This window comes from Gopherus evgoodei, chromosome 14 (assembly GCF_007399415.2).
Source record: "Gopherus evgoodei ecotype Sinaloan lineage chromosome 14, rGopEvg1_v1.p, whole genome shotgun sequence".
NCBI lineage: Eukaryota > Metazoa > Chordata > Testudines > Testudinidae > Gopherus > Gopherus evgoodei.
In genome coordinates this window covers 24,803,412-24,818,597 of record NC_044335.1, presented here as the reverse complement: position 1 = coordinate 24,818,597, position 15,186 = coordinate 24,803,412, and the positions used below count along the sequence as shown (strand labels likewise).

Genomic DNA, 15,186 nt, shown 5'->3' with positions numbered 1-15,186 from the left:
GGGAAGCAAAGGTGTGGACCGATGACCAGGTCGCTGCCCGACAGATCTCCTGGATGGGCACACGGGCGAGGAAAGCCAGCAACGACGCCTGCGCCCTGGTAGAGTGCGCAGTCAAATGGCCCGTAGGAACATGAGCCAAGTCATAGCAGGTCCTGATACAGGACGTTACCCACGAGGATAACCTCTGCGAGGAAATGGGAAGCCCCTTAATGCGGTCCGCTACTGCCACGAAAAGCTGGGGGAATTTGCGGAACGGTTTGGTCCTCTCCACATAAAACGCGAGAGCCCGACGGACATCAAGCGAGTGGAGTTATTGCTCCCTGCGTGAGGAATGAGGCTTCGGGAAAAAAACGGGGAGGAAGATCTCCTGGTTGACGTGAAAGGCTGAGACCACCTTGGGGAGAAAGGCAGGGTGCGGTCTCAGCTGCACCTTATCTTTATGGAAGACCGTATACGGGGGATCTACCGTGAGAGCCGGAGTTCCGACACCTGTCTAGCTGAGGTGATGGCTACTAGAAAGGCAGTCTTCCAAGAAAGATAGAGCAGGGAGCAAGTCGCTAACGGCTCAAAGGGGGGCCCCATGAGCCGAGCCAGAACCAGGCTGAGATCCCAGGTAGGGGCAGGGGGTCGGACGTTGGGGTATAGACGTTCCAGCCCCTTCAGGAATCTAGTCACTGTCGGGTGAGAGAAAACCGAGAGACCATCCCCACCCAGATGAAAGGTGGAGACAGCTGCCAGGTGAACCCGAAGGGACGATATCGCCAGGCCCTGTTGCTTGAGGGACCAAACATAGTCCAAAATATTGGCGACTGAAACTTCCATAGAGGGAAACCCCTCTCCGTGCACCAACAGGAGAAACGCTTCCACTTGGCCGAGTACGTCGCTCTGGTGGATGGCTTCCTGCTGCCCAAGAGTACCTCACGTACCGGGGTAGAGCAGTGTAATTCGGATATGGTCAGCCATGCAGGAGACACGCTGCTAGGTGCAGCGACTGGAGGTCCGGGTGACAGAGAGTACCGTGGTCCTGGGTGATCAGGTCCAGGTGAAGGGGCAGGGGGACTGGGTTGGCTATGGCCAGGTCCAGCAACATGGGGTACCAATGTTGCCTGGGCCATGCTGGAGCTACCATAATCATGCAGGCCCTGTCCCTGCGCACCTTCAGAAGGACCTTGTGGACCAGTGGGAACGGAGGGAACGCGTAGAACAAGTGGGTCGTCCACGGGATAAGGAAGGAGTCCGCTATAGGCCCGGGTTCCCGGCCCTGAAAGGAGCAGAACGCCTGGCATTTCCTGTTCCCCCTGGAAGCGAAGAGGTCCACACGGGGACAACCCCACCTCTGGAAGAGCGAGAGGGCGACGTCCGGGCGAAGGGACCACTCGTGCGTGAGGAAGGATCTGCTCAGGCGGTCCGCCAGCGTGTTCCGTACTCCGGGGAGGAAGGAAGCCGTGAGGTGAATGGAGTGGGCTATACAAAAGTCCCAGAGTTGCATCGCCTCGTGACATATGGAGAGGATCTGGTGCCGCCCTGCTTGTTGATATAGTACATGGTCGTCGTGTTGTCGGTGAACACCGCAACACAACGACCTCGGAGCTGATGAGAGAATGTTTGACAAGCAAGGCGGACCGCTCTCAACTCCCGCATGTTGATGTGTAAATCCACCTCCTGCGGGGACCACAGGCCCTGTGTCCTTAGAGTTCCCAGGTGGGCCCCCCAGCCGAGATCTGAGGCATCCGTTGTTAGGGACACCGAGGGTTGGGGAGGATGAAATGGGAGCCCCGCACACACGACGGACTGGTCTAGCCACCACCGGAGGGAATCCAACACCCCCTGGGGAATGGTGACAACTGTGTCCAGCGAATGTCTGGTCGGCCGGTACTGTGCGATGAGCCAAGATTGGAGGGGCCTCATGCGGAGCCGCGCATAACCTGTCACAAATGTGCAGGCCGCCATGTGGCCTAAGAGGGTTAGGCATGTCCTTATAGAGGTCAGGGGGGCCGCCTGCAAGCGTTGAATGATGGCCGACAGTGACTGGAACCTGGGCAATGGCAGAAGGGCCCTGGCCAAGGTGGAGTCCAGAACGGCCCCGATGAACTCTATCCTCTGCGTGGGGAGCAGAGTGGACTTGTCCACGTTGATAATGAGGCCCAAGGTAGTAAAGAGGTCACTGATCCTGCGGACGTCGTTGCGGACCTGCAGCTCTGATGTGCCTCGGATTAGCTAGTCGTCGAGGTAAGGGAACACGTGAAGGCGACTGCGCCGAAGATATGCGATGATGACAGCCATGGATTTGGTGAATACCCTCGGGGCCGTAGAGAGGCCAAACGGGAGGACCGCGAATTGGTAATGATGGCGGTTGACCACGAACCGAAGGAAACGTCTGTGATGTGGCAATATGGCGATATGAAAGTAAGCGTCCTGCATGTCGAGGGCGGCGTACCAGTCTCCAGGATTCAGGGATGTGATAATGGTCCCCAGGGATACCATGCGGAACTTCAACTTCACCAGATGTTTGTTGAGTTCCCGCAGGTCGAGGATAGGTCTGAGGCCTCCCTTGGCCTTGGGGATGAGGAAGTAGCAGGAATAAAACCCCTTGCCCTTCTCGTTCCCCGGAACCGCCTCTATGGCTCCTTTGTCGAGGAGCATCTGCACCTCCTGGCGGAGGACTTGCTCGTGAGAGGGGTCCCTGAAGAGGGACGAGGGTGGGGGGGCAGGAGGGAGGGAAAGACGTAAACTGCAGATGGTATCCTGTCTGCACAGTGCATAAGACCCAGCGGTCGGATGTTATTTGGGTCCACGCCTGGAGGAAAAATGAAAGGCAGTTGGAAAACGAAGGTTTGGGTCCAGGCGGGGCTTTGGAGGAGCTCTGATTCTGCCCCCTTTGGTTCCCTGACTGTCTACGCCTGCCATTTGAGGTCCTGCCGCTGGCGGAACTGGGGGAACGGCCAGCGCTGCTGCTGTTGTTGCGGCCGGAAGGGTCTGCGTTGTGTCCCGGGCGTATGCATCCCAAGGGAGCGCATGATGACCCGATTGTCCTTCAGACTTTTTAGTCTGGGGTCTGTCTTCTCCGAGAACAGGCCCTGGCCTTCGAACGGGTGGTACGCCCAGGGCGTCCAGAACCCCCATTGCTGCGGTCCCTGGTCCTGTTGAGGAGGGTCTTGAAAAAGGGCCGCGTGCCTGTGTCCAGTGCATAAACACTGTCCACCTGTGACGATACAGACGGCTGTCTGGAGGGCCATGGAGGAGCCGAACGCGGCTGGTAGCAATCCCTTCGTCCTGACGCCGAAGATGTTCTCGGTGCCGGGGACCGGTACCGGGAGTCATACCAGTGCCGGGATTGGGACCGGGGCCTGTCTTGGACTCGGTGCCGGGAGCGGGACCGGTACCTGCCGCCGACTCGGTGCCGGGATCGGGACCGGGACCTGCCACCGACATGGTGCCGGAGGTCGACCGGGCCCTGCCAACAGCTCGGTGCCAGGAGGTCGACCGGGGAGTTGATCGACGGCGGAAACGGCTCCTAGAGTCCAGGTGCCGGTATCGGTGACTGAAACCAGACCGGGACTGTTTGGAAGATGACCAGTGCTGCGAGTGCGACCGGTACCGCCGAGGGGAGCGGTGCCGGGATTGCGAGCGGCGCCGGGATTGGGAGCGTCCACGTGACGGGACCTCGACAGCGAACGTGAGTCCCGAGACGGCGCTCTCATCATCGGCTTGCCTCTGGACACAACCCGCACCGGAGGTACCGGGGGTGGAGGCTGAGTTGGCTCTGTTAGAGCGATTAGGTCCCGTGCCGAGGCAAAGATCTCCGGCGTCGATGGGACCAATAGCTCAACCCCAGATCTTATGGGGGAGCTAGGAGGGATCGGACTTGACGGACCCTCCAGGCCCGGAGTCGACGGGATCCCTGTCGGTGGTGCCGCGGCCGAGGTAGGTGCCGGGCGCTCCACTCGAGTCTGCCTGGATGGAGTTGCAGACTTCGAGGGCCTTGCTTCGGGACCCGGTGCTGGGGCAGGACGGTGCCGGGGAGTCTTTCCGGTGCCGGCGCGGTCCAGTGCCAGTGTAGAGGCGACAGTCTGTGAAGCTGCTGGGTTGAGTGCTGCTTCCATAAGGAGAGTCCTCAACCTCTGGTCTCTCTCCTTTTTTGTCCTAGGCTTAAAAGCCTTGCAAATGCGGCACTTGTCCGAGATGTGCGATTCCCCCAGGCACTTTAGGCACGCATCGTGGGGATCGCTGGTCAGCATCGGCTTCTTACAGGCCGTGCATTGTTTGAAGCCCGGCGAATCAGGCATGGGCCCGGTGCCGGGTGCCAGGAAGGGCTACGGCCCAAACCGGCTAACAAATATTTACAACTATTTACAATATACTACTTAACTAACTATACTTAACAACTATTTACTACTAACTACAACTATGAACTGTACAACGAAGGAGAGTTAGGGACGTGGAAGACAGCAAAGCTGTGCTCCACAGTTCCAACGACTGACACGGCGGTAAGAAGGAACTAAGGAGCGGGTGGGCCGGCAGGGGTATATATCAAGCGCCATGGCGGCGCCACTCTAGGGGCGACCTGCCGGCCCACTGGAGTTGCTAGGGTAAAAAGTTTCCGACGAACGTGCACGCGCAGCGCGCATACCTAACTGGAATGGATATGAGCAATCACTCGAAGACGAAACTGTGGTGATGGATGCATCGTAAGTACTAGAGAGATATACAGTACACAAATAGATACATATGATCAATCCAATACATTATGGATGTGCCCCTGTGGCTCTGGAATTAAGTTACCACAGTGGGTTTATTAGATCGGAGCTTCTCTGAGCTTGCTTCTCCCTTCTCCCATACATTGCAGGTGAAAGCCTGTTTCCTACCCCAACCCTCTGTCTACCCTCACTGTCCCTATGCCCCACCCTCCAGATTCCCTGTAAAGCTGCACTCCCTACACCTATCTCTAGTCTGCTTTTACACATTAAAATCTATCATTGCATAGACATGGAAGGAGCCTGGGATCACACCAGTTCAAGGGGTGGCACAGGTGCACAGTAGGGGGGAGTGAGCATAACCGGTGGTGAGGGAAGGGGTCCTGGCAAAGGCTGGTGTGGCTGGTAATGATGTAGAAGGGAATGGGAGGGCAGTAGGGACATCTGAGATGTATCGAGGGAAAGCATGGAGAAATAGATATCAATGCTGATAGCTGACAACATGAATCTTCATGTTGCTAGTATGTTTAAGTGGTGGGAAAATCCCCCAGAAAAATCTTCACCAACTTACAGGTGAGGCTGCTCAATTACATTTTCTATCAATTCAGTCCACTGCAAATCCAGGAAGACACCAGTTATGGATATAGTCATAAACACACCAACCTCCTCCCACAGGCCTGACCATGCAAACATCATAATTAAACACATTCTCCGATTCCTCAGCTCCATAACGAACTCCCTTTCAATTCTGACCCATCTTAATACACAACCAATTCCTCAATCACATTCCAGTGCACAACTTACTCTGACCTCATGCTTCCTGGACAAATTACTCATTATTGACTTTACTACTACACATAGGTTTAGATGTTCTTTATCTTAATCTAGCTCCAGTCGTGCATTTGAGTATGCTTCAAATATCCTCACAAGCAGTGGACTGGAATATGCCTGATTTTATTTTCTGTGCATGAATACCACTCTAAGCTTACAGGTATTAACACACATGAGATTTACTCTGAGATTGGCTCTTGGATCAGCGTAACATATCATTATCTTGAAAGAAATAGTTAGATGCAGGAGACTGTCACTTACCTTGAGTTGCAATATAGTGACGAGGCCGGTGGTATCCCTGGGAAAATATAAGAGAAGGGAAAACAAATCAGGAGGGTCCATAAAAATCATACGTCAGATTGAGCAAACAGGTATGCATTTTACTTCTTCCAGGTAGAATCAGCTGTTCTGTGAATGAGGCACTAGCACTAATGGGTATATAGAAACCCTACATGAGACATAGGGTCCCTTTGAGGAATTACAAATGGCAGGAACTGCTTTAGTCCTCTTTAATAATTCAACTACCATGAAATGTTTGCAGTTTTCATAGCATGGATTTGATGGTACCAGAGAGAAAACAAGAATGAGGCATTTTTCACATTTTCTCAAAGAAACAGCAAGTCCTGCAGCTAAACCAGAGGCACTCTGGGAAACCTGCTTCACTACTTAGATTAGAAATTAACAAGCAAAAATCTGTGCCTTCTGGTCTGAAATGCACACACCTGCCTCTACAGAATGGACTCAATCATCAGTGATTAAGTATATTTTCAGTTTCCTCCATTGAGGGATCTCTTCAAAAAATGTTATTAAGGATTAAGAGATGCACACAAGAAAATATGTGTTCCTTTGACCACAGCGTGTGTGTCTGGGAGGGTGGCTACTGTGATGGGGCAAGGCCAGATGGCTACTGTAAAGTAGTAAGGAACAGATACCTTAGCCCCAGGCTAACCAAATCCCTAGTACCATGGTAACCAAATGGCAGTTGCTCCAGGTTAATCAAGACACCTGGGGCCAATTAAGATCTTTCTAGACGGCAGTGGAGATAGCTACATTGATTGGGCCATCTGAAGCCAATCAAGGGCTGGCTGGAACTAGTTAAAAGCCTCTCAGTCAGTCAGTGAGTTTTGGGTGTGAGGAGCCAGGAGCAAGAGGTGTAAGGAGCTGAGAGTGAGAGGGTGTGCTGCTGAGGATTGAGGAGGACAAGCATATCAGACACCAGGAGGAAGGTCCTGTGGTGAGGATAATGAAGATGTTTGGAGGAGGCCATGGGAAAGTAGCCCAGGGAGTTGTAGCTGTCATGCAGCTGTTACAGGAGGCACTATAGACAGCTGTGATCTACAGGGCCCTGGGCTGGAACCTGGAGTAGAGGGCAGGCCCGGGTTCCCCCCAAACCTCCTGATCAGACACAGGAGGAGTTGACCCAGACTGTGGGTTCCACCAGAGGGGAAGATCACTGAGGTGAGCAAATCTGCCAATAAGCACAGGACCCACCAAGGTAGAGGAGGAACTTTGTCACACTATGTTTAAAAAGATATTTCCTACTGCTTAAAAAAATACCAGTACACGTATATGCCTCCCATGCTGCAACCATGTAAACAATCAAGAAGCCACAGGTCTATATTAATGTTATTGTGAGAGGGGTGATATTGATTTCTGCATCCACAGTACATGCATCTTATATTCCACTGGTATGTGTGTGTGTGTAACTATCAAACTGAGAAATCTCGTGCAAGTAGGTGGCTCTAAGAGAGAGAGAGAGACAGACCACCCTCCCCAACACAGCACAGAGTGGGGATAGGGTGATAAAGTTTATCACATTTGCAGTGAATCTCTCTCTAAGGGTACTTCTACACTTGGAGCTGAGAGCTATGAGCCCCAGCCCAAGCGGACATATCCCCACTAGCTCTCATCAAGTTGGTGCACTAAAAATAGAACATACTCATGGCAGTGCGAGTGATGTGAGGGGCTAGCTGCCCCAAGTACATGCCTGTAACAGACCGCAGGTGTGTGCTCAAGGCAGTTAGCCCATCCCGCTGCTCACACTGACATGGCTTCATTGTCTTTTTAGCCCACTAGCTCAATGAGAGCTAAGGTCAGTATGTCATCTCAAGATGTGAAACTCCCCCCAGCTCTTAGTGTAGCGCTAGCCTAAGAAGTACCATGCCCACAAGCAGATATGATGATATGGTTCTCCGTCACACAAGGTACGTCCACGGCCCTTACATCTATGTAGTTGGCGTTTATGTAGTCTGAGTGAGGGTCTCCATCCAACAGCTGCAGTCTCACTCTTGAATGATCATCTGAAAGATGAAAAGAAAAACAGTAAAGTTAAAGATAAATAAAAGTGCTTAGTGTTTCATGTGTGGTTAAATGGAGAAGAATATGGCTGTCCTAGGGCAGTGGAAAACACAAGTGGGCAGATATACTGTAACGGAGCTTTCCACTTGCTGCTTTTTGTAACTGGCTGATTGAACACATACAGCTGTATCAAGACCATCATGGTGCTATCCATAAATTTGTCCATGACTTCCTTTTGGTATTTAAGGTGTTACCTTTACATCCTGGGGTTACCTTTTATTTATAGTAGGCATTCATTATTCACTGAAGTTAACATAATCTGTTACGAGATTTATACATGACATGCACTACATTGCATCCGACGAAGTGGGTATTCACCCACGAAAGCTCATGCTCCAATACGTCTGTTAGTCTATGAGGTGCCACAGGACTCTTTGCTGCTTTTACAGATCCAGACTAATACGGTTACCCCTCTGATACTTGACACACAACATGAACATTCTTCATTTTCTGGATTTCAGCCTTCACCCTTTTAGGGAAGTGTCCAGATCACAAAAGCCAACACTACGCTTAGAACTAAACGGTAGCTTTCCTGGTCTGCTCAGAGGGGGGCCAAGGATTGACAGGACTATGGAAACTGAGGTGAGAGTTGAGATTAGGATTGTTACAGAAGAGAAAAATAAATGAGGTCACAACAGAGGTATGTAAAATACTGAATATAAAGATGGTAGAACAGTCACTCCTATTTTCCTCTTTCATCATATAGAGAAGAGCTCTGTGAAGCTTGAAAGCTTATCCCTTCTACCAAGAGAAGTTGATCCAATAAAAGTTATTACCTTACTGACCTTGTCTGTCTCAAAAAACAAATTTTTCAGTTTTCAATAAAACTGAAGAATACAAAATTTAAAACTGATACCAAGGAACATTCTGTTTACACAGGAATGTACACAGCACAATGAACCTATATATCTCATTGCAAGAAGACCATACTGAGGCCAAGAGCTTAGCAGTATTCAGTTACTTTAGATAGGGTAAAAAAACATAAACCAATCTCTGCCTGGAGTTACGAACAAACTTCTCCATGGGCGGATTATTCCCGAATTTTGCACTTGAGGATTCTTGCACCTTTCTCTGGAGCAACTGGTGCTGGCTGCTGTCGGAGACAAGATACTGGGCTAGCTGTACCACTGATCTGATCTGGTCTGGCATCTCCAGTGTTTCTATGTTATTATGTACAGAAACGCCTAAGTAAGGATCAACTGCTGAAAAATAGCTTCTGTTTTGAGTGCTCAACACTAGACCCCTTAGGTCTGATTTTTTTAAAAGGTGCTGAGGATCCAGAGATTCCATTCACTTTAATTCCTATGAACTAGCTATCTACAAATCAGCTCTCACGGACTAAGGCACCAAAAATTTAGGGGCTCTTATGAAAATTTGGCCCCAAATATCTAACTGGTCATTTGAACACTATCATCATGATTAAACACATAATCACATGCAAACTAGAGGCCTGATCCTATACCACTGAAGTCAAGAGATGCTTTGCCACTGACTTTAATGGAAACAGGCTCAGGTGATAAACGGGCAGATTTATGTGCATCAGTTCTGGAAACCAGGGCCCAGATGCATATGGACGTGTATTGCAATTAATTTCTTATGGGAGAGGTACAAATCCCAATAGTCTCTTGACTTTATGGGTCAGGTGTTTTAACCCAAATGCAATGGATGAACCTGCAAATATAGGCACACTGTGATGGCCACAACACCCCACAATTGTGCTCAAAATGGTTATGCAGGTCAGGCAGACAGGAGTTTTGTTATATGATTTGGGTTCACAGATATGGGTTTTGTGGCTGTAGTGAGTACATGTGTATTTCTGCAGGTGCACCCCTTGCTCCCAGTTTTAGGGCATGGCTACACTTGCAGATGTAGAGAACTGCGTGTTAAACCTGCCATCATAGAGTGCAGTAGGGAAAGCACTGCAGTCTGTCCACACTGACAGCTTCAAGTGCACTGGCTTGGCCACATCTGCAGCGCTTGCAGCGGCATTGGGTCAGTGCATTATGGGTAGCAATCCCAGCATGCAGGTGACTGCAACATGCCTTTCAAATGGGGCGGGGAGGGCGGGAGTGTGACAGGGAGTATTTGTGTGGTGGGAGAGAGAGTGGGTTTTTGGGCTGCTGAGAGTGTCAGCATGCTGTGTAAGTTCAGACTCCCCTTCCACCCTCCCCCCGCTTCTCTCTCACTCACTCAAAGCAAACAGTAAATGTTTGCTTTTCTCAGAGCTGATAAGCAGCTCTGAAAAGGAGCTTTGAAAGGGCATTTCCACATTCCTGCAACTGATTTCACAGCAATGACAGGAGTGACCTCTTGACGTAAGGGGATTATGAGATGTTTCTGGAGGCTGATCACAGTGCAGTAACGCAACATCTCGTTCACTTTGGCACTGCGGTGCTCCAGCAGGGGTGCAGCAAACGTTATTCCACTCGCTGAGGTGGAGTACTGGCAGCGCTGTAGCTGCAGAGTCAGAATGCTCTATGTGCCTTGCCAGTGTGGACGGGGAGTGAGCGAGGACACCTGGGGCTGCTTTATAGTGCTGTAACTCGCAAGTGTAGCCAAGCCCTTGGAAAGTTAGCTGTACTTAAACCAGTACATTGGGAATTTTTCTTAACCAAATGGTTATACAGACAAAAGAATTTATGCTAAGAGTAATTTACAAAGATAGCCAGAGAGCAGATTATATTGCATGTATGGAGGCAACTCACAAAATTTACTGCAGAGAATTGCTTGCAAGGTATGGAGCCAAGCTAGTGAGAATTATACGGGACAGAAATTAAAATGATCTTAGACATAAGGGGGGAAAAAGACAACATTCCTCTATAGTGATGTCACAAGGAGATCAGAGCCTTAAGAATGTCTAGTTTATTGCAACAATGTAATTGAAAAGAAACAACAAATGTTCCCACCCAGCTATAAAGAATCACAAATTGAACCTCTACGGGACTATCCTAAAAAGATGTCTAAGAAGGTGGTGGCAGGAGAAGACTATCACTTGTAGACATTTATACCTGGAGAAGGACCGAGGAAGGCAACACCTTTGTTCTCACAGAGAATAATCTTTAAAAAAAAGGGGGAAAAATGCTGTTTTATCTGTAACATAAACTAAGCTATGAAGAAACAATCATTTGAAATGAAATAAGGAAAACTTAAAAACAGAGGAGGCATTTAGGCTGAGGTCCAATTCTGTTTTTGGACCAACTGAAATATACTGGGAGCTCAGTTTTTCTTCTGTGGGATCGGAGTCATAATATCTCATCGCACTTTTTATAGAAATGAGATTTTATTTCTCATGGGAGAAATATTTTCCTCATAGGGTGAATGGTGTGACAGACAGCCTTCGTATATACAGTAAACAGAGCAAATATTGATGATGTCTTACCTTTCAGGAGGGACTGGGGCCTTTAATCTAGTTCATATTTTTAGGGGAACTGGCTAATTAAAAGTTCATGAAATAACTTATCTTTTAAATCAGATTTTCCCAATGCTTTGCAAAGCTGTTAGGAATGTATCTTATGGGAGAAGGTACACAGTGTACTGATGCACTTATAACAACAAATAGTAACACTAGTTCTCTCATAAAGCATCTATAGATTTTAAAATACATTACAAAGGAAGATAAATATCTTTTTTTTTTAAATGGGAAAACTGAGACACACAGAGATGAGGTAACCTGCCCAAGGTCACATAACAGGTCTGTACTAGAGATGAGATTAGAACTTGGGTCTCCTGATTCTTAGAACTTTCCATTTCTGGACCACATTATCTCAGAAGCCTCTAATCTCTGTCAAACTAAGCTCAAATTCAAATTGGAAGTTAAAGAGTGTGGGTGAATTCAGTTCACATCACAAAATCACCACACATTTTAGCCTGAGTGGGAGCATCTGCTTAAGAGCAAGCTCATGCCTACAAAATCCAAGACTGTGAGAAACTTCAGAACCATTGTAATGACATTTTTTATCATTTTATTTTGCCATATCATCTTCTACCCTTGTGAATTAACAACTAGAAAAAATTACAAAGATTTGTCTGTAAACCAGTTTTAATACCACCTCCGAAGTGACAAGAATTTCACTGAAAATAATTCCATTCTAGCACACCAAATTCATCATTTCAAACTTGTGTCAAAATTCCCATTTTTGAATAATTGTGAATGTCAGTGATTATTTCTACATCTCATTTTGACACTAGAGTTATTCCATGAAATGGAAGCTATGCAGAGGCATGAGGCAACATTTTCAGTGAGGTGAAGACGGTAGCCAGGAACAGGAAATGAGGAAGTCTGGAACATAAACTAAGCTCATTCCTTCTCCTTGGACTTCGAAGGGTTTTTATTCTGTACCCATCCCTGACATATAGTTTTTATTTTTATGAGCTGTCTGTGTTGCTGTCCATGGTACTGACCCAATTCTATGTTTTTCTCCATGTAAGAAAATTCTGACTGAATTATTCGTTTCATTTGTGTTCTTTGACAGTAGCTCAAATGCCGTTGCAAAAGCTGTCCTTTCTGCACTTTCCATAATTTTATATACTTCAATGATGTTCCCTCACAATCTTCTCTGTCCCAAAGGACATTTCAAAACATCTTTTTTTTTAAGTTTCCCTGTAGGATTCTCTTTGCCTTCTGTTCTGTATTTTCTATTTCTATGGCCCAAATCATGGCTTTCAAATCCTGGTCTGTTTTGGAGGTTTGAGGGACTGCATTGCAGCAGGAACCCTGGGAGAATTCTGGCTGACTCAGCTGTGATTACTCCTGGGGTACTAGAAACAGCACTTCCCTTTGACAGCAGGTGTCCCACTCCATGCTGGGGACAGCGTTCAGCCCAGGGGAAAAGAAGAGGGAAAGACTTGTTGTGCTGTCTTAGACTATCAGATTTTAAAGCCAGAAGGCACCATCATAATCATCTAGTCTGACCTCCTGCACATACAGGCCACAAAACCTCACCCTCCCACTCCTGTAATAGACACTTAATCTCTGGCTAAGTTACTGAAGTCCTCAGATCATTATTTAAAGATTTAAAAGTTACAGAAAATCCACCTGTACACTAGTTTAAACCTGCAAGTGACCCATGATGCAGAGGAAGGCAAAAAAAAATCCCAGTCTCTCTGCTGATCTGACCCAGGGGGAAATTCCTTCACAGCCCCAAATACCGCAATCAGTTGACCCTGAGCATGTGGGCAAGACCCACCAGCCAGACACATGGGAAAGAATTTGCTGCAGTAATTCAAGGCCCTCCCCATGTCATATCCTATCACCAACCACTGGAGATATTTGCTGCTAGCAGTGGCAGATCGGCTACATGCCATTGTAGGCAGTCTCATCAGACCATGCCCTCCATAAATTTATCAAACTCAATCTTGAAACAAGTTAGGGTTTTTGCCTCACAGATCCAAGTTGCAATTTACTTCTGCATTCCCTCTTGCCCCCGATCTCATCACCCAGAGACGGTCTCAGATCTCAGCATCCCTGACTTTGAATGGCTAGGGGGAGATGCGGTGAAAATCTGGACCAAAAGTCCAACAACAGTTGCCATGTTATCTTATCTATATAATGGGATAAACCAAAACCTCAACACCACACACCCCCAAACATTTTAGAGGACTAAAAACCCAGGCCTCAAAATTATTCTACATTGTATCACCCTAGGCACATTTTTATTTGTCCATATACAGGCAAACAGATTCCCGCTTCCTCTCTGGTCCCTGGTCTATAAAGAGGACTCTTCATTTATTTCCCCAGTCTTTGCTTGCTTTTTCAGATCTTTACATTAAAGGCTAAATCCTAAACCCAGACACACAGCCCATGTATCTTGGCACTGTACTGAGTTCTGCTAGGATATCTCCCCCAGCATTGAGGAAACCTCAAGCCTGAAGTAATTCCCGCACAGAAGACACATTCCACTGCCGCAGCAAGGAAGCTGAAGGATCTGAGTGGTTATGAAGACATGACCCCAACTCTAATCTACTCCCCTGGCTCCCTCAAAACACCTCTGTGTACTGGGTTGCAGGGAGCCCCACAAAGCAGAGCTTCATAACACTCAAGGGAACCAGGACCCACTGTGCTGAGTCTCTGTATCCTTTCTCCATGTGCAGTGGAACTTGACTCTTCCAATGCAGTTTGGGCTGTTTGCAACTGCAAGAGTTGGGATTGGGAGAAAAACCTACTAGTATCTGCACAGAAAGGTCAGTGCCCTGTTTTAACACAGTGCTGAGGAGGAGGAGTGAGCCGGGAAAGATAGTCCTCACACTGTATCATTACCCAAAGGGGTGTAAGAATAAGCTGTGCTGTGATTCACGGAGTGGTGATACTGTGAGAGGTTACAACAGAGGCACTTACAGAAATAACAGCAAAATCAGAAAGCCCTTCAATGCCCTTCCCATGGGGACTTGTGGTTCCTGTTCCTGGAGCAGTGAAACAATAATAGAAATATTTAGCAAAGCATCTTAATTGGCATCTGTAGCCTTTTAATAAGTAAAATTGTAAAACTAATCAGTGCAGACTCTGGCTTTTGCCAGCAATTGCATTTGAACCACAGTTATGTGGTTTGTTAAAGGTGCAGTGGTTTCATTCACCATTTCCCAAGATACCTTGTTTGCTCAGAATTTTGTAGCATGTACTCAATGAGGACACATCTCCTTCTCATGATTGGCCTTTAGGGAGTCAGGACTCCTGGGTTCTACTTCCAGGTCTGCTGTCATTTCTCTGAGCCTTGACCTCTTGTCTTCACTTAGGCATAATTCCCAATGAAATTAATCATCAGTCAGGCTGACAGAACCAACAGAGAAGCAACACTATGTGGTGAAAATCCTTTTTCTTCTCTCCCAGGGGCCTGGTTCTCCCAAACCAGCATATGGAAACTCCCATTGACATCAATGAGAGATATTCATTTTATGTGGCTGGAGAATAAAGTCCCAGCAGATACTGGAGTTGGAACTGCACCCTCAGCACATTTGCAGATGACACTAAACTGGGAGGAGTGGTAGATACACTGGAGGGTAGATACGCTGGATACAAAGAGACCTAGACAAATTAGAGGACTGGGCCAAAAGAAATCTGATAAGGTTCAACAAGGACAAGTGCAGAGTCCTTCACTTAGGATGGAAGAATCCCATGGACAGCTACAGACTAGGGACCGACTGGCTAAGCAGCCGTTCTTCAGAAAAGGACCTAGGCGTTACAGTGGACGAGAAGCTGGATATGAGTCAAAAGTGTGCCCTTGTTGTCAAGAAGGCTAACGGCATTTTGGGCTGTATAAGTAGGGGCATTGTCAGCAGATTGAGGGATGTGATCATTCTACTCTATTCA

At 47.9% G+C, this 15,186-nt stretch overlaps 1 protein-coding gene across 6 annotated transcripts in view; it reads right to left on the bottom strand.

The window, feature by feature from the left end:
- Positions 1-15,186, bottom strand: part of PTPRT (protein tyrosine phosphatase receptor type T) — a 739,839-nt gene that overhangs the window by 25,233 nt on the left and 699,420 nt on the right. For all 6 annotated transcript variants that reach the window (XM_030533365.1, XM_030533367.1, XM_030533369.1 and 3 more), the window contains 2 exons: positions 7,749-7,825; positions 5,787-5,823 (listed from right to left, as the gene is read on the bottom strand). In XM_030533365.1, coding sequence (XP_030389225.1) covers positions 5,787-5,823; positions 7,749-7,825 — 114 coding nt within the window. The remainder of the gene's footprint in view (positions 1-5,786; positions 5,824-7,748; positions 7,826-15,186) is intronic.